Genomic DNA, 20,756 nt, shown 5'->3' with positions numbered 1-20,756 from the left:
ACAAAAAGGATTCATCAAAAGCAGGGGATTTTTTCCTTTCAGGGAGAAATTTGCTTCTTTGGAGAATATTGTTTTTTCCCTTTTATTGAGTTTTATCAAAGATTTATCATCTGATCATAAATGCAGCTGTATGTTATATGGAGAGATCATTACAAGAAAACAAAATGATACAAAGTCATAAGTGCAAGGATTTTACAGTCATACTGATTTTCAATCAAAATATCACATTTCCCAAGTTATTGCACATATTAAATATTAATGTATCTTGAGGTCAGATTTACTGCCTAAAGTACTAGTTTTCTGGTGAATTAGAACTAAATAAAATTTAAATTGCTGCATAAAAATCTGCCATCAATAAATATTTCCATGTAGTACTCTCTGACTGCTGGAAAAACTCTGTGAATGTAATTCTGAGTTGTTCCTCAATGTATTGTGCAAAATATAAATCTAGAAGTACCCAAGACAACATTAAATGACCTTAGAAACACAATGAAAGGGCAGAGCTTCATCCAAGTAAATTACCTTACCTGTGAAGCAGGCCATATTGATAGCACTGTAAAATAGCTATAAGCCAAGGCAGTTTTGTAAGTGCTAGCATGGGTATTTCAGAATGAAGTGACATTTCCATACTTAGAATTAGCACCCAGAAGGATGCTAAATCTTGACTCAAGGAGTCAGCTCCCAGGGACTGAGTTTAACTTGATTATAAATGGCAGCCCTGTTAATTCTGAACTGTGGTTCAGTGTCAGGTCCCATTAGGCATGACCAAACCCCTAGCTGCTTTTACAGGTGATTGTGGCACCTATTTGCTACATTGGACACTATCCCTTTACTGCTAATACTTCCATGCCAAATCATGGCAGGATTTGGAGGGAACTGTCCTCCTGGTTTCTCCCTCAGGTGTTTTTTTTGTATTTAGACCTCACTTGGACTGTTAAACATCTTTCTCTTGAGTTACTCTTTCTACAGCAACTTAGTCACAGGCTGTAAAATGCAGATTAAAGGATTCTAATATTCTAAGATTGAAGTAAAAATTTCTAGGATTGTTGATCACTGGACTACCCTTCTGCCAGGATGGTTTAAGGCTCTGATGAGGTACTGTGTGGGAATCATTAAATTTAGCTAGACACCTGCCACGTTAAGCTACTTGTGCTAGTTATTTTAGGCTTCCTTTATGGAAAGAAATACACTTTAAAGTGTGAGTTTCTTAATCTGCTTTATCTTTTTAGTTTTGTATGAGATGGAGTTTGCCCTTAGATTGCCTGTGTCTCTCCGTTAAGTTTGAAGATAATCTAGACAACTCACTTTGTCTAGTTACATCTTCGGTCAAAGGCTTCTTTGCATGGTGTGGCTGAGCATCCATTTAAAAACAGGCAGTTGTTTTCCAGTAGGAAAAACATCTAGATTGTATTAGTATTATTATCACATTAGGCTAAAAAGCCAAGGATTTCAATAATTTATGTTGATGGGTACATTTGTATTTTTTATTATTTGTTGCGCTTTAGGTATATAACAACATCACAGATGAGATTAAGAACAAAATACTGCTATTTTTCTGCGATACTTTTTAAGGTAAGAATGCAATTGCAATTCAAATTCATGAAGTTAACAAATTGCTTCTGAAATGACCCTCTGTTAAAATAATTCTCTTTTTGTTTTGCTTGTAAAGGAAAAATGGAGATCAGAGGTAGTATACAATTTATGCATATTAGATACAATGTTTTTATTCTTTGTTTTTTAACATTATTTCTGTATTATAGCCTAAAAATTATCATTTCAATAGGAGGCTAGAGTGTCTCAGAGAAAAAATACTGAAAAGGGAAGATGACTAAAACATTTGATAGTCAAATATATTTTTCTTCACTTGAAGTATTCTGCTCAGGAAGAGCTGGATGGCATCAACAAGAACAGAGTGCTCTCTTTTGGATCTGTAGAGTTTTCACAGATTGTCTTCAGTTTTCAACCAAGAGCACAGATTCTTTGGAAAAAAAGAAATTTTTGAATCTTTTTTAGCATGGAAAAATATTAGTTTGTAACACTAAAATCTCAGCTCTATAATAAGTTTGCTCTAAAACCAGAGGATATTAAAAATGATTCAATTTCACTCACAAAGAAAATGATATCATTAAAATTAAGTTTGCAGACTTTCAGAAAAAAGACCTATAAAGAAAAAAACCCACAACATTTCAGTTTACTTTTAAATGGAAGTTAAAATGCCAGTAGCAAAAGCAGTACAGGAAAAAGGACTGCAAGTATTCTGCCAGTTATACTCTACTGGGATCAATGATTACTCATCTCAGTGCAGTTTCAGGAAGTTTTCTGGCTTCTTCCAAAACCAAGCAATGACATGGTCTGATACCTTGTGTCATGATTGTGACTGTGAGACCTGCCCTAGGCCACACTGGAAAACTTGTTAAGCTCACCAAAGGGAGAACAAGTTGAAGAAACAAAGGTAAAGGAGAATTTTGACTTGCTTCTAGCACTGTAATTGCTGAACAATTACAAAGCTGAACAATGGTGATTCCTCCTTTCAACAGAAGTGGTAGCAAACATTTGTTCCAGTTGTGTAACAGTAGAAATAATTGTGACTTGACTGAAGTGGGTCTGATGTTAATTGGGATAGAAGCAGCTTGCAGGGTGATTGTCTTGAAAAATATAATCAATTACTGTCACTGTACTGCAAGAAGTTCAAGCCATAATTTGTTCCTTGAATTGGAAAGCTTTTATAACCTTGTTTAAATTCCACCTCTGGTGTAGGCTTTAGGCTTGTTAATATTTCAGATCTGAGTGTAAATGCAAATTTCTCTAGCATATCATTGCTAATTACACCAAGATAAACACAATTGGGAAGGAATATCCAACATCAGATACAATGTTAGCATTCTTCCCTTTTAAAGAGAGAACATTTAAATGGTTTCCTTGAATTTCATATTAATTTTTAGTTATATGATTTAAGCTGTGCTAGCTGACCTAGTTAAAGGTGGAACTAGAGTGAAACAAGCTTTTAAACTGGCTTTAAAGTCAGCAACATTCCCAGAAATTATTAAATTTCATGTTAGTTTTTTTGTTACATGATTTAAGCTGCACTAGCTGATAAGCTGCACTACCTGACCTAGTTAAAGGTGGAACTAGGGTGGAAATAGCTTTTAACTGGCCTTAAAGTCAGCAACTCTTCCAGAAACCATGGGAGACATACTGTCCTTAGACTGTTTACATCTTGTTTATTTCTCCATCAGCCTCACACATAAAACATTTTCTCTAAAAATATTTTTCAATATTGTGGCTGGAAACAGCTGAATAATTAAGGCATTGATGGAATTGTGTTTATGAAGTCATTTATGAGTTGGAGTTTATAGTGTCTCACTAATACCTGTACACTTTTTCACAAATAATTCATTGTTATTACTTTTAGACCCTGTTTAGAGCTTCTCTTCAACATCCAACATTTGACTGTGACTTTGTACAATATGAAACAAGTATTCTTATTCCTGGTATTGACCTGTTCTCTGATCGCTACAGAGCTGATATCTCTACTGTAGTTGCAAGTCTGAATTTCATTATGTTTGAACTACACTGTGCAAAACAAAATTTAATAGTAAGTATTATTTTTATCATCTGGAAATGATTTTTAAGACACCTAGTCTAAATTTTTTGTGTGGGTGTATTTATGAGATACCTCAGAACCTCTAGCAAAATACCCCTATGGCTAGGTTCTGTGGCACTTGAAACAAGGTACAGCTTGCTGCATACAAGTTTTAGAAAACACAGGAAAAATTTTTATTCTGGAAGATGACAACACATGGTTCATTTAGCTCAGACATTTTAGAGGAAATTTTCTATTATATACTACTTAAAATACATAGTACAGAAAAATACTTTAAATGCAATATGTCCTGAATGCTTTCAATACTTTAACTTCCAGTAGATAAAAGTCCCTTCTGCCTTTCTCTTTTTCATGTTCTTTTATTCTTCTGTATGAAGTGTTTTTATAACTTTCCTCCTATGCTGCTCATGTGCCTATTTCCTCCATTTAATGTCTGACCATTTCCACTTCAATCCAGCTTCCTTCAAAGGTAAGCAGGTACAGCAGGTACCATCAAGGGTACAGCAGTGCTATACATTAGAATTCAGTAGTAGTACTGCAAAAGGTACAATACTCTCTCTTTTCTAGTTTGGTCCTGTATGCACAGAATTTCCTGTCAGGTGATTATTTCACTGTAAATCAAGCATGACAGAAAACTCTCCATCTGAAAAAGCAGATAGATTTTTTCCTGCTTTGATGAGTTAAATCCAGTTATGGCAAGGTCCTGCAAGTGGCGGAGCCAGTACCAGGGATGGGGAAAGATCGGAGGGTTGGCAGCAGGGAATAACAAAGGTTAGGAGGTAGAGATGGAAGAGGAGTTAGGCAGGAGGAGGCAGAAAGATGTTACACCTTTTTTGCCTGTAAGCCATTTGTTGAATTGATTTCTTTTGGAACTTCAGGCTAACTCCTGTTGTTGCTTCTTCCGCTCCTGTGTTACTGGAGTTCACTTTGTTATTTAGCTTTGTGTTACTTCCTCACTATGGGAGATCCAGGGAAATCAAGGAGCAGACAATTACCTAGAGGCAGAGGCACTTAATTTGTCTGTTTGCTTCACATGGCCATGCACATTTTTGATTCTTTCTGCACTTTTGCCAGCAGAATATAGATCCGGGTCTTGGATCATGGTCAAAGAAATTGCAGTTTTAGCCGAATGAGAGCTTCATTTCCCCTGAATGCTTATTGTGTGGGAATGTTTTGGATGGTGGGTGCTAAGTTGATTTGACACTTAAATCAAAATACATCAAGATTCAAGTTTTATTAAAAATAAAACTTCAAAGACTAATTTTGTTGAACTACTTCAAATATCAGTAGGAAACTGTATGGGTACATTTAAAACATTTGCCTCAAGCATTTGTAATCCAAATTCAGAAATATTAAGCTACATTATGAAAACTTAAAGTAAATTTGACAAAAATCTAACAATGCTGTTAGCATTTTCTAAGCTTGGGGACATTTTAAAGTGAAGAAAAATGTAAAAGCTGAAAAGTAATTAAATTTCGGAAGTTCTTTCATTTTCAATAAACACATAAATCTGTTAAGAAAGAATCTACTTTTTCTGAAATATTGTTTAACAATAGATCATAGAATCACAGAGTGTTTAGGGTTGGAAGGGACATCCAGATCATGTAGTCCCAACCTCCCATGCCAAGGGGAGGGATGCCTCCCACTAGACCAGGTTGCTCAACATCCCATCCAGCCTGGCCTTGAACACTTGCATGGCTGGGGCATCCACAAGTTCACTATGTAGCCTGCTCCAGTGTCTCAGCACCCTCACAGGAAAGAACTTCCTCCTAATATCTAACCTAAATTTCCCCTCTTTCACTTTGTACCCATTATTCCTTGCCTTTTCACTACAGTTCCTGATGAAGAGTCTCTCTCCAGCTTCCCTGTAGGGCCCCTTAAGATACTGGAAGAATATACAGTGTATCTATACTTAAAAGAGCTCAGTTTTAAAATGGTTTTTTGTTAGTTGTCCCTACAAAAAAATTTCAATTTAAAATGTAAATTAATTTGTCACTAAGTCTCATCACCATCTACTTTATGTTACAACTGGTATAATTTCACTGAGACAGTTGCAGGACTTCATTGTGTTTATTTTGAAAAGCTTACAGAATTCTATTCTTCTGTTAGCTATACTGAAAAAAAAATAAGGCATCAAAATGCAGACAGTTTTAGAAATCCAACCTGTTTCCAGTAGGTTTACTCAGTAATGCTGTAGTAAAAGACCCCACCTTAAATACAGAGAATAATTTGGACAAACTTAATTTCCTACATTGTGTAGCACATTTAAGGTAGTATCAGAGCTTAGCTTTAGTGAGTTGATTAACTTTTTAACACATTAATCTTTCAGAAAGTGTAAGAGAAGTAGTGATGGTGTGTGAAGGTCAAAGCAGTAATCTTATCTATATACTTTTGATACGTAATTGCAATGTGTTATTTCCATAATTGTACCCTGTGTGATGTTTATAGCTGCATGATCTACTATTTTGCTACAGCTTTTACCTCTGTTCACATTATACCAATATATTGTGTCTGAGATTTGTAAGGATCCAGCTAAATGTATTGAAGGAAGAATCCTCAAGGTAATCAAATAAACTTTCTCAAAACACATTGTGCTTCAAGTAAGCTTTTCAATTCTTTGTTAAGTGTAATCAATTCAGTATTTGTATATTTCTACTATGAAAAGTAATGCTTTAAAGTTCAGCTGCTGCTTAGTGTTTCTTAGCACAGCAGATGGTAGGGCTACTTTCTAAATGCAATTATTATTTATATTCTCAATTTTAGGAGCATGCAGAGTTATTTACACAATTTTACTGTTAATTTCCTACATAGGCTGTTGAGTGCTTCCATAAATTCTTTTTACTCTCTATTTAATGAAGAGGAGGTTTTCCTTCTTTGGTCCAGACTTCTCACTTGGTGTTTTTTTATCTTGTTCCACTTCTCTTATAAATGTTTTCTTAAGTGTGAAACATGAATGACTATTTTTTCCCCAAATGTTCATTTCTGGATTTGTTCTTACTATCATGGTAGAACAAGATTCCATGAAATCTAGGAATAGATATTTGTCTTTTCACTAATGTTCACTTTGTGTTGTTGTTTAAATAATTTGTGAGTTTTGGGTTTGTTTTTTTTAAGGCATCTAACTATCAAGAGATATTAAGAGTATTAAAGAGTCAAAGTGATACTGACTTCAGATATTTTCAGGAAATGCTGATATGGATTAGGTAGAGTAGCTGAGTACTATGAGACTATGAGTAAAATCTGTGAAATAAGTTTTGATCTTGGGCAGTCAAAACTCTTACCAGATGAAGCAAGTTTTTTCCCTTTCTCAGGAGCAAGTTTTTAAAGAATTTGTTTTTCAAAGAGAAAGACCCATCTTTGCAATTATTCACTGTAATATGTAAAAGATTTCTTTCCATTGAAGATCATTCTCCATCAATGTACTATTCTAGTTGTCAAATCTATTGAAAATTACCTTTGAATACATTTTATTTTGAGCAAAAAGAATAATGAATAACATTCAAATCAAAGGCTTTGTTATTTTTTCATAGATTAAAGTACTTACAGATATAAGATTTTTTACGGAGGCCTTTCATGAACTGTCTTTGCTTATTTCGGGAGAGAGAATTCCATGTAAAATACCAGCAGGATACAGATATACCGAACAAATCCAGGTAAACACCAGAAAAGTATGACATTGAACTTTAACAGTCTATTTTCTTCATGAAACTGCACATACTCTATATCTGCAAGTTGTTACACGTTCCTAAGAAATTCCTAAATTTCTTTCAATAGATGAATTAAATAAGCTTTGAATGACATTAAAATCTCTCACTAAGTAGCAGGGACAAAAATCAGTTTTGAAACAAGTTTTTTATACACTGAATACTGCAGATACTACTGTAGAAAAAACGTGTGATTTCATATGCAGGCATGAAAAGTATAGATAAAGCTGACATGGGGTCTTGGGTCCTGGGGAGGGCAGGGACAGCCTCAGGAGATGCTGGGCCATAAGCGCCATTGCTGCTCACAGGGCTTTGACACTCACATCACCCCAGGTCAGTTTGATTTTCCCTCTATCTGGTCACTAATGTGCTACAGGGGTTGGAAGCTGTTAACAATTGACCGGGGCTTTTGTCTTACCTGTGAGCATACCTGTGTAGGCAGATCAGGTTATTGGGTAAGCCTCCCCCATAACCATCCTTCCCTTGCTTCCCAAGCACATACCGAAATGGACTAATGATTTAATCCTGCATGAATGCAATCAAGGTATCCCTTATCTGAGTGATGCTTTTGGGTAGGTGACATGACAAAAGACTTCTGGACAGAGCACTAGCATTCAGCATGAACAGTAGGAAAAATTTCATCACCAAAAGCGTTGTCAAGCATTGGACAAACTTCATGTTTGCTTCCTTTACCCTGTGTTGCAGACAGTGAAGCAGAGCGAATTGAGTTTAATGAGCAGATTTGAAGGGAAATATCCCTCCTCCCACCTCTGTTAACTCATTTGTTTTATACTCACATTGTAACATAATAATTTCTTTTGGTTTTGTCCATTTTCCAGGCCTTAAAAAAATTCGATTCCTCAAAATCTCTCATGAGTACTACAAATTTGCAGGTAAAAAAAGCCTGAAAGAGGTAAATATTTTATGCTATAAAAAATATTTATTTCACTGTCTTAAGGTATGAATTTTCCAGTTCAGAAAAAAATTCATGTTATTATTAAAAAAATCCAGTAAATTGAAGACATATTCTTCTCAATGGATTACTGTTTCCTAAATTTTAAATTTTATGGCTGACCTCTCAAGGGAAGGGCAACTACCATTTTCACCATTTTTCAGATGGGAGATCTAATATGTACAAATCTGTGGCTTTTCTGTGCAAAACACACTAATGGAGTTATTCAGTCTTTGTTGTGATATGGAAGCTTAGGTGTTTATCCTGTTAAAATATTGAGTGTCAGTTTTAATGTTATAATTTCTGTCAATCAGAATTGTCTTCATAGATTTGTCCTAATTCAGATGGGGGTTGAAGTCTGTTTCTGGAGGTAAAAAAAAATTAAAATGGTGACTCTATAAACCAGTGTCTAAACAGTAATTTTCTCATTTTATTTAAAATCACCTGTTTATCAATAACTTCTTTTGTGTTTTTCAGTTTCAATAATTTCCTTTTATTAACCTTCTGTCAGATCCATTGAGCTGGTAGGGGTAAATGTTAGCAGAATGTGAAAAAATTGTACCATTAAAACAAATTGGTAAAATAAAACCTCTACTTTTTTCCCTCCACTTGTCTCTGTTGTTTACAGTAAACTTATGTGTCCCATACAACAATTGGTATTACAGGATGGAAATGAGAAGTGTATCTTGACAACTTTTGATCTCACTAGTTTCTGATTTCTTTTCAAGTGGTGCATTTTCTTGAGCTTTTGATTTGAACGCTTCACAGTATATGTGGCGCTGTTACTGGTCTCATAATCTTGCAAGTCTGTGTAGACTTTCACCTTCTAAATGTATTAATCTAAAATGAGACTATTAAACTCATGATAAAACAAGGATGCTATAATGAATAACAAAAAGAGTCTATGAAATGTGCTAGAATGATGTGATTCAAGAATTTTTTTTACCTTAACAGCAGACTTTTCTTTGAGTTGAACTTTTTGAACTACAGATTCACGTACAATGCAGAAAAGTAGTACTTGCAGTGATAATAGCTATAACTTCATAGATACACCTTCTACTGTAAAACCAATCTCTTGAGGCTGTAGCAAGTGCTATTAAGGGGTGAAGTTTGGAAAAACAAAAAAACAACTCATTCATAATAAAGGAGAATATTACTAATGTTATTCATGTTAATTGTTGATTTGTGTTATAATTAATAGAAGCAGAATATGTCTTGAACAAGAGAAAGGTAAAATGTGTCATTTCAAATAATCCCAATTATTAACCTTCTTGTAGGTACTGGAAGATACATTTAATTCGATTCTGTCTTTAACAGTGGTGCCACTGTGCAACCAACAAACTATGAATAAATTAACCTTAGCCAAAATGCATCTCATCATTTGTCTTTCTGCTACAATAAATAATATACCTGAAAAAGTTGAAAAAAAAATATATTGTGTTGACAACAGCGGCTTGCCAGAGCCAAACAAAACTACAGCATCAAATGTAAGAGGTAATTATAAGGATGGTGGAAAAGTTTATTTATATTGTTTCAAGCATGTTTTTTTTTTCACTTTTAACTGCATATGAATTAATATGCCATGTTATGAAAATACTCATTTTAAATGTTGATGAAAAAAATTAGTCATTATTGAAATAAGCATTAAGACTTGTTGAAGTTCTTCTAGTATTCTTCAATTATTCTTCTATTATTCTTCTATTATTATTATTAATAATGATAATAATGATAATAATGATAATGACAATAATATCAAAAAGAACAATAATAATAACGACAATAATAATAAGTTCCATTATTACTTACTTTGATGTTGAAAGTCCCAGTTGTTTGTAGAGACAAAAGGTCTATGTTCTTCAGTTACTGAGAATGCTTTGGTTCTGCATCTGTAATCTGAAATTTTATCAGCAATGTATTTTACAGTTGATGCTGATCAGAATTCAAGACAACAGGAACAAAGAGACAGAGTGGTGCATCTTGTTGACCGTAAAGATGAATTAAGTATAGCCATGCTGAAGGTAATTTTGACTTTTAGGAGAAAGGATTAAGAAAATGCAGATTGATCCAAAAACATTGCTAATGCCTTCAATGTAACAGAAATTATGATGAGAGGATGGTATGAAAAAGGAGACTAAAAATTTATGTTCCTAATTTGACTGTAGTCTTACTAGCTGTGCATGAAGTGTTGACCATTTGGTGCAATCATTTGTCATTTTTTGTACATAATTTTTCAAATATTTCCACAATCAGATCTCAGTATGACTATTTCAGCATAAAGGGTAAAGACTGAATGGGATTTCAAGATAGAATCATCTCCTTTCAGAGGGTACCATCTGTAGAACATGCCAGAGACTCTTTGATGGGGCAATATGCTATGCAAATAAAAAACATTCTCTACCATTCTCATATGTGAAATATTTCAAATTTTTCATGTTGCTTTTTCTGGTACTTTATTTTGAAGAAAACATACTTTTTATTAGAAAAGTATTGCTATTAAAAAACATACTATTTATTAAAGAAGCTTAGAACTTCCTTGTTTGAAGGGGGTTTGTTTAGTTGGATTTTGCTTAATTGTAAACTTTATCCTTGGCAGTTTCACATCACAAAAATACGAAAATTAAGGGCTGACATATTCTTCATTCAGAGGGGTCTTGCACTTTGGAAGTATCTACTTTTGGCCATTGTTACAAGCAAAGTAATGCACAAAGTACATCTGGAGAAGGGAGGATGAATTTGTATAGCAACTGGTGTAGGTTATATGCTAGAAAGTTAAAAGTTTCAGAATAAATTGAAAATAGCAACTTGAAAATAACTAAAATAGAAATGTTCATTTGAACTGATAGGGCTCATTTAAGAGGCATAATATATTTCTTACTCTTGATTTTTGTTTAACTATTCTATTCTTTTGGAGGGGTTTTTATAGTTTGGGGTTTTTTTGTGATTTTTTTAAAGCAGAGCTCTGAATTTTGATCAAAGTAGTGTATTGATCATACAAACATTTAAATTAATTTTTAGTTCTGCTGAAAGCTTCACAATTGAGATTTAATTTAAAATTAATTTCTTCTTAGATGTGTTTTTCACAGCTTCCTACAGATTTGTTGATCAGAAAGACTGTAAATGATAGTTGAACTTTCAGGATATATACTGCACACAAGGATGTCAAAATATAGCTAATAAAGAGTGTAATACTTCTTTTGACACCTTTAATATTGTTTCTAATATTGTATTTATTGTTTAAAACTCCTAAACATAGTGAGAAGTATAGTATAAAATTATCAAGTATAGCTATTAGATAAAGAATGGGAAATTAGTGAGTAACATTTCTAAGCCTTAAAATATGTAGTTAAGCATGCATGGCAATAGAACTGGTACAGTTAAGATGTAGCTGATTTAAACACAATAATTCTGAAAACATAAGAAAAGCAGAATTGCCCACCCCACCCCCATTTATAGAAAAGGCATATTTCACTTAAATTGATTTATTTTAAGATGCAGTGATAGCAGGCTGTGCAGAAAAAATATATCTAAAGAAAATGTTTATTTCTTTACTTTTTGAAATCATATAACTCTGTTTTTCTCTAGGGGATTTTATTGACAGAAGCTGAAGAAAGTCTTAGCTATTTTGTACAGGACATACACGACAAATATGATGGAGACATATCTCGATGTTCTGTGGAAGATTTAGAGGCTCTTATTGAGGCCAAACTTGAACTGGCTTCTATTTCTCACCAAAGGCATCAAGCAGCTCTCAGGTGATTAATACTATGAACAACCCAATCTTGCACAGCCTTGACCACCAGTGATTAAAAAATAATTTCATTATTACTACATCAATATTGTAAATCTGAGCATTTATCTGTAACAACTCCTTTAGTATATTTACAAATGTAAGATACAGAAGCATTTAATATTTTTTATTATTGTTTTATTTTACTTTTAAAAAGATGATCAGTTATAGGGTCAGAGATTCAATTGGCACAGAGAATCAGTTACAATTTCCCCATGAGATGTTTTTGTGATAAAGTGTTGTATAAGAACAAAGAAAAAGTTGCAATGTTCATGATTTTGGTTAAAGTCTGGATATGTTAGATCATGTGTGTTCTTACAATATTAAAGTGTACAACAGAACACTAATGTTATCTCTGAACTACTGAATTCTACTTTGTTCTAGAGTGTCCTGTGTTTCTGTCCTAAAGGAACATTTCTTCTTGATGTACTTATTGGTTTCAAATTAAAATGTCAAGATTTTATTTTTTAAATTACAGTGGTTAAAAAGCATTGAAGTACACATTAACATATTAGAATAGATTTTAGCAGCATTAATTATACTGTTAGTGATGGTATCTAAAATACTGTTGTATTATCTCTACAGCTGAATTATCTCTATGTATCTGTATATATCTCCCTGATATTTTCTCCAGATTAACATTCCCAAATTCAGTTGTTTGTTTTGGTTTTTTTTTTTGAGATTCTGATTTCTTTTGCAGAATTTAATGTTCTTGGAATATACTGGACATACAGAAATACATTAACACTTTGTAGATGTTAATTTCCATTGTTTTGGTCTTTTACCTAGGAGGATTCATCTGTTTCACATACCTGTAATTTTACATTAATTTGTGTAAGAAGGATGTTAGTTTAATGCATCATTTTATCAGTGAGAAGCTCTTTTTGTCTAATACTTTATTAGAGGGAAAAATCTTTCAATTGCTAACTACAGATGGAGCGCACTCAGGTGTAGCACCATCACCTGCCAGACTAGATTGAGACTTGGTACAATGTAATCAGTATTTATGATGTTTGTTAGGTCTAATCTAACTAAACACACCAGAATTGCTGCAGTAAATCTTATATCACAGTAAGCATCAAAAAAAGGGGAAAAAATTAACCCTTTCTTTATTGTTGAAATAGTGGTGAATATTGCTGATGAAATGGTAGGTGGCTCATCAGGCCAATAGATAAATCACTCTCAGTGGAATTTCTTACTATGGTTTATTCTATGACAAAACAAGCCACCTTCCTTCTCTCAGCTCTCTTTGCTGAATAAAAACTCTCCAAATCAGTACTTTTAAATAGCACAATTTCTTTTGCATTGTTATGGTACAGCAGTAACAATAATTAACAAGGACAGGTGCTTCACTGTGCTGTATAGACTGCTGAACTGAAAACAGTAACAGTCTGCAGTGTGGTCTTTACCCCAGCTTTTGTGTATGTTATTTTAAAATTATTATGTTATTTTCCCTAAGATTCAGATATTAGGACTGTAATCATTTAGCAATAATGTCATTAGTGAAGATGCAAAGCAAGAATTTGTAGGTTAATTGTGGACATTTCTCATCATGAAATATAAATCCATTTCAATGGGTTTTAAAGCAGATTAATTTACTTTAAATTGTCAAGGAGAAATCCACTAGTCACTGACAGTCACCTCATCATACTTTTGAGTGTCCTGAATTTTTTAAAGGCACTATACTAGTAACCAAGTATGCACACTTATGAAATATTGTGTGTGTAATCTTAGCTTGATACTAGGCTTGGTAAAACCTATATTAGTGGAGTCCTGTCTCAGACATTCTTACCCTGCTGAATTTGATTATATCCAGTATATGCAAGAGATTTCAATGAAGAAGCCTTCATTTTGTCATGCAGTTTATATCCTAGAGACTAGTTTCTCTGTTGGTTTATAACTTGTCTCAGATTGAAGAAACTTTTTTAGAATATTGAGGATTTCAATGGATGTCAAGGATTTTATAGATCACTTTCTGTGACTCTCAAATTTTTGATGGGTGTTTGTTTAGTGGGTCTTATATCTTGATAGTGGTCAGTAGCAGGGGAAAAAAAAATCAAAAACAAAGTAAGAGTTTGGGTTTTTTTAACCTATTTTGCAGTTTTATTGCACTGCCATGGAAACTGCTGATATGTCTGCCTCAGATAGAAATGAAGCATTTCTTCAGACAGCTGAATGTTTCTGCCTGCCAGCCTAGAAATCAAACTTTGCATCATATTACAGAAATTCATCTTTTTTTTTTTTTTTTCCTTTAGCGAAATGACCTAGTGGTGAAATTGTTACAGTCAGCTGTACTTTCCTATTTTGATCATCTTGTCACTTTCTGATCCAGCTGATAAAAGGATGTGTATTTTGTCAAGGGAAATATATAGACACATCACTCTTGTTGACAGCAGAAGAGGGTCACAAAAATTTCATCAAGGGAAGCTTCTGCATTACAAGCTTCTGTCTTGCAAAAAAATGTATGTTTCAGAATTAAGTTTATATATAGGACTAATCCCATTGATCTCAAGGAGACTAGTGTCTGTCCTATAAATGTGAGTTTTTTAATTACCCAAATGTGTGCTTGTCTGCTTACATTAATAAATCTTGACTTAAAACAAGGCATATATGAATCTTTGGGCTTGTGGTCTATATTTTACTTAGGAATCAATGTGTAAGCATATAGGTAAAAATAGCCTCATTTTCAATATTGCTAAATGTTGACAAGAGCAGTTAACTTGAGGCAGTGGTGCTGAGGAATTTAGGTTAATATTTGTTAATAGCCTGTATATACTCTTAGGTGCTGTACCTTCTCCAAGGTATTTGAGATGTGAACCATAGCATCTCAAGCAATATTACAAGAAAAAACAGATTTTGCAGTAATTTAACTTTGATGTCTGGTTTCAGGGAAGAACTCTTAAAAAAAGAAAAGTAGTTGGGGTACATCATTGCATTATCGTTATTTTCTGTTTTCTTTTATAAGCAAATTCTGTTTCACCTTTTCTGTTGTTAGAGAGAAACTTATCAAATTCAACATTGATTTATTCTGTTTTCATTTTGTTGAATAAAACTGAGGTAAAGGGATGATGAAAGAGATTCATGAGGATTGAATTCTGAAAGGTAAAAGCCAAGATATTAATGGCTTTGGCTCTCATTGTTACTTTGGGGTCTATTTGTGCTGAATTGGTGTAATCCATCCAGGTCTGCATCATAAAAACAGCAAGGAGGGTAGAATCAGAAATGACAGGAAGACTTAAACTGCTCTCTTATCTTAACAGGAGGTTATCCATTCTGTGGTTATACATAAGTTGACAGAATAATGTGTGTAATTCAGAAGTAGTTCAGCTCTTGTTCAGCATTCTTTGTGCAAGATCTTTGCCTTTGGAACCATTAGTCTAGAACATCTCAAAAGCAGTACATTCACACAGACCATGAATCTCTCTTGCATTAAGAACTCTTTGCATTGTTCTGGCAGCATAAAAAGGACTTAAAAGTGTTAATAATTCTTTTCTATTTTTTTTTCATATGCTTCATAACAGCCAGTCTCAAAGTAAAGAGAGTCTATATAAAAAACCAGCATAGATAAGAACTTTGGTTATACATTTTTAACAATTAACCTGCTGAAAAAAATCTTTTAAGTAGTGAGCTAGGCATACTCTCTGGTAGCTTAGAATTATTAGAAAAATGTTGCTCTGGGCAGAGAACATGTAGAATGGTAAAAAAAACCAACAAACCCAGACAGACAGTCCCCAAAACCAAACTCAAAAATGTTTTAGAGAAGATGTAAGAATGTAAAGATTTACAGACATAGAGGAAAATGTGCAATTGGGAGAAACCAATACAAAGAGACATTGGTTTTTGCAGTTCTCAGAATATTTTGAGTAGTGTGTCCTCTGGACAACAATTCCAAATTTTCATAACAACTGTTATGAAAAAGGTGTTCTGTCTATGATGGCTTTGCAGATGTCTTCATCTAATAAAACAATTGTATTTACGAAGTCTGCTGCTGTAGACACACATTTTGTACATGTAATGAAAGTGGAACATTATCTGAGTGTATCTGAGTGCTTATAAAGACAGCAAAAAAAGAAAAAGCCAGTAGTTAATATTTTAAGAAACCTGACAATATTTTGAGATCTAAGCCCCTCATTTTTTGACACATAGGGTTGAATGTTGCAGCAGTCCTAATGGTGTCTGTATCTTTCAAAGGTGCTGTTCAGAGTGAACTCCAGAAAAGAATTTAGGGTATGGGGGAGGGAGTACAGTAGATGCAATGTCATGTGATTTCTTACTGATGGGGTACCTCATTATCTTGATGGTGTTTACTAAGATCCTGTGAGTATTTGACCATGTGGATTTAACGGGATTAATGCATAGCCTAGAAAAGTTTTAAAAAGAAAGGTATTAATCTTAGTTGTGGATGACATAGAACTCTCTTAATGTATCTTGTAATTTTCAGTATTTTTGCATCTTCTAATTTCTAAGAACTTATCCCTGAAGACAGAAATCCCATGGTTGGTGTTGATCTAGTGATTTGACTAGATCTAAAAGCTGGGCTTGACAATTTTAGAGGTCTTTACCAGTAAAAATGAATCTATAATTCTGTGTGTAACTGGAAATTATAATGGAGTTCTGTTTTGATTGCTCCAACAGAATATGATATATTTTAGCTTATGTGCTATTGATAGAATAATACAACCTCATGGTTGGAAGAGACCTTGAGCTCATCAAGTCTAACCATCAACCCAGCATCACCACTGTGACCCCTAAACCACTAAATTGTATCACCCAGATCCAGATGCCTGTTAAGCTCCTCCAGGCAAGGTCACCCCACCACCTCCCTGGGCAACCTATTCCAATGCCTGACCACCCTAAAAGTGAAATACTATCAGGGTGTCTTATGGCACAGCTTTTTCCTCTTACTGCTGTTTTGTCACTTTTATGATGCAGTGCCTACGAATTCAGAAAATAGTCTGAGTGCAACCTTGTTTTACTGATGCAAAATTGGTAACTGTTGATTTACATCTCTGGCATAGTAAAAAATAAAGTATCTATTTTAATGAAATCATAAAGTGGCAAATATAATTAGTATTTTTAAATAATATTTCTCTTTTGCAATAATAATATAATAATATAACAGAACAGAACATAACATAATATATAATAATATTTCTCTATTGAAATACCACAGTGTTGCTTTGGCTTTCTCTGCAATTCGACTTCTCCAAGATGCAAAAGTTTTTAGCATTGATGGGGAACATTTTCAAGAAGAAAAGGATGAAAGGGAGTGTTTGGTATGTCTGGATATTTGTTTTAGACTTATCTTTCTTTGTATATGAATCTTTCTTGAATTAATTGTTGAGTGATTTCCATAATATTAGAACATAGCAGTCATTTGTATTATGTGGTTACCATTAACCTGGGAAAAAAATGATCTTTGTCACACTTTGGATACCTGCTTGCTTAAAGTGTGCTCAATGTGTCTGTAGTCATCATTATAATTTGTATGAGGTTAGGAATTACAGTTTTTATTTCTATTACTCTCAAATGGCAGCACTGAAAATCTTCTTTTGTTTAAAACCCCCCAAACAAAAAAGAAGTGAAAAAAAAAAAAGCTATCAGTTGAAAATCTTGTATTATTCAGTTAAGGTACTTTAGATTTTCTGATTGAAAATGGAATTCTCTTTGAAAGAGCCATATGGACCCTTTTACATCATAGCTGTGTTCCACATGGAGCAAGATTTCAGCTGGCTTCTGTTGTCCAACACATAGGGATTCTGACCTCTGCTTTGGAAAGCCTGTTGGTCACACACCACAGTCACTTTTGAGTGCACAGTGAGTCAAACTGACTCACATGGTCAGAGCAATTGAGCAGTTAGGTTTTGTAACATCTATTGAGACTGGACTTTATTGCACGCAATGTAATTATTTTCTGTCTGTGTTGCGTAGCAGGGGCTTCTGTCTCTCTGCACTTGCTCCTCTCTTTTCTTAGGATGGTCCTGTATTCAGTAACTGAGCTCTAGGTATTTTTTTTCTCATTTGCATTAATGCAAGTCAGTCATGATGTTTTTTTGTATAAGTAAAATGCATGTGGTGGACTGCCCGGTGATGGCTTGTTGAAACAAATAGTAGAACATGGACTATGGAATTTCAGTAATAGAAAGACTTTTAGAATATATAAAGATAGCACAAGGAGTTGAGCTGAGAATTCTCACAAACATCTGTAGTACTACATTACACTAATATTTGTTTCTAAACACTAGAAACATAAAACTCTGGAAATCAAAAACTAAAATTTTCTTTCTAGTCATTACTGAGGTACCAGAAATTGATACTGATCCTGCTCTACAATTAGATTTCTGTGTGCCTTAGAATTTTTTGTAATATTCCTTTTGGAGTGGAATAAAATCCAAACTCTTAGAATTATTCTTCATAACAAATATAGTATATAGATATATTTATGGAGTCTCACTCAAAAAGTGGTTTAATATTCAATGCTTAAAATTATTTTTATGTGTATTAAAATTTAAATAATAAATGGCCTCCTGTTATTAAAAATACTTATCTACCCTTCAAATAAACTTCTGTTTAGAATGTTACTATCATTTGTAATATATTTGTATTAATTTAATTAAGACAGATGCTGCCCAGTTGCCTTGTTTGTAGTTAAGTATGTTACTCAGAAAGTAACATTTTTCTTGCTTTTGGGACTTATTAGGATTCCACCACTGAAGATGTTCAACTCCCTTCCCATGTAACAGCACAGGGGCACGTGAATGTACGCTTGTGGCTGAGGTGTCGAGCGATGCTAGTGACTGCACTCGTGACACAGATACATGGTGTTGTTGATCTGAAAGGTACTATATTTTCTTGCTTTGTATTTTGGGATGATACTGGGAAAATGAGCCTATACAGACACAATTCTTCTCCTAGTTAAAAAAAATACTAACATTAATTCTGAGGCTGTATTACCACTGAATAAATTATTTGTACTAAATTCATCCAATCCAATAAAGAAAATAAATCTATGAGCACATTATCACCTAGAACATGGAAACAGAAAGTATTATATTAATTTTCATTTAATGTTCATTATCTTTTGATAATTGTGTCTAAAATTTTCAAATGTTCTAGTGTAATTAAGAAAGTATGGTTGTTTTAAAAAGTGCTGATGCTGAGTACTTCTGGTTTTCAAAGTCTCAAAATATTTTTCACTTTCTATATCTCCAATAAATGAAATATCCCTATGTAAAATTTCGTAAAAATTTTCCTGATTATTTTTTAAAAATTTAAGAGAGATATTGCAAAACACATTTTTTGAAGTTTGGTTATGAATAAAATATTTTTCGTTCCCTGGTTCTGTGAACAACTCTGATGCTCACTTAAGTATCAAAATCAGTCTAAGTCTGTTGCCAAACTCTTACTTAATCAGCGTTGGATAATTTCTCCGAAGGCTGTTACTATTTTAACTAAAATCAGATTTTTGAACAAGTGGAACAGATCTAAAATACTGTAATGTTTATGTTGGTGGCTTGCATAACAAGCATTTGGATGAACTTTCACCTAGTGCAGTTTAGAAACAAAGTGATTTTTCTTTCTTTTAAAAGTGAATTTGACACAAAATTGATGAAATTGTACAAGTGCAGTGTGGAATTTATAATGTCATCTTTTCTGTAACTTTTTAGTGTAGTAATACTTAAGAATGGTGGAACACACAGTAAAGTATTTTCTATTCTATTTTTACTATTCATATATTCTCTTCTTTTAGGAAATGATGTGGCTGAGCGCCGAAGTGTGATTAAAGAAGTAATAGTAGAGGCAGAAGCCTTTGGTGATATTGAGACTCAGGCTGAAGTAATGGTGCAAGCTGCTATTCTTGACCTGCAAGAAAAACGTCCTGTGGCAGAAGTTAAACTTCTTTTGCAGGTTTTAACACAAAGGAAAAATTTCACTTTTCTTTGATGCATTTTTTTGTGTAGTCAGAACAGCTGATGGCAGCATTAAATAAGTTTGAAATAGTGCCTCTAAAATAGATTTTTTTTTTCACTTTGTGTGATTTGTCCTCATAAATAGACAGGAAGATAGTAACTACTTTGGTTTATGTTCTCTATGTCCAAACAGAATATCATCAGTTTACTCCAAGAGGATACATTTATTTCCCTGCCAGCTTCTTTGACTCTTGTGAAAAGTATGCTTCTGCTGGCAGAAATACTGTCACTGCAAACAGAGGATTCAGAACATTGCTCTTCTGCAGTGGAACCATTAAACTTGCTTGTTTTGGCACATGAGCTTACCATTAAAGCAGTGAGTACATGTCGGTGCATTTCCAAATCCTTTCAAGAGCCTTAATTATTTATCCTGGAAACTATTTATCAGTTATTAAAAAGGGCTATTCCTAGTAACTGATCACTTCAGTTTTAACTACATTAGAATAGTGTCAAGAAGTAGTTAATCTTACCAAACTTTTTATCCATACTCATCATGCATGCTCACATGTGTAATCTGGTATTTTCACAGAATTTAAAAATACTGAATAGTTGCAAAATACACATCCAGATGTAGAAAAAGATACAGGTAATTTGACTTTTGAAGAGATGAAGAACACTCTCTTTTTCCATTTTCAATGAGGGACATGTTCATACTGAACACCTCAGGGAGAATGTAAATCATTAAATTCCTAACTCTGAAGCATCCAAGAATTTAGCTTTGCGTCTTAGAATAATTTGA

General features: G+C 33.6%; 1 protein-coding gene across 1 annotated transcript in view; it reads left to right on the top strand.

The window, feature by feature from the left end:
- LOC131572564 (cilia- and flagella-associated protein 54-like) overlaps positions 1-20,756 on the top strand; it is a 101,538-nt gene that overhangs the window by 60,633 nt on the left and 20,149 nt on the right. Inside the window, 12 exon segments of the mRNA XM_058825814.1 lie at positions 1,506-1,572; positions 3,413-3,595; positions 6,079-6,165; positions 7,135-7,257; positions 8,148-8,201; positions 9,538-9,754; positions 10,184-10,278; positions 11,843-12,012; positions 17,221-17,323; positions 18,748-18,886; positions 19,798-19,955; positions 20,151-20,333. Coding sequence (XP_058681797.1) covers positions 1,506-1,572; positions 3,413-3,595; positions 6,079-6,165; positions 7,135-7,257; positions 8,148-8,201; positions 9,538-9,754; positions 10,184-10,278; positions 11,843-12,012; positions 17,221-17,323; positions 18,748-18,886; positions 19,798-19,955; positions 20,151-20,333 — 1,579 coding nt within the window.

This window comes from Poecile atricapillus, chromosome Z (genome assembly GCF_030490865.1).
Source record: "Poecile atricapillus isolate bPoeAtr1 chromosome Z, bPoeAtr1.hap1, whole genome shotgun sequence".
Lineage (NCBI taxonomy): Eukaryota > Metazoa > Chordata > Aves > Passeriformes > Paridae > Poecile > Poecile atricapillus.
The sequence above is the reverse complement of the archived record's forward strand: the minus strand, read 5'-3'. Positions and strand labels throughout refer to the sequence as shown.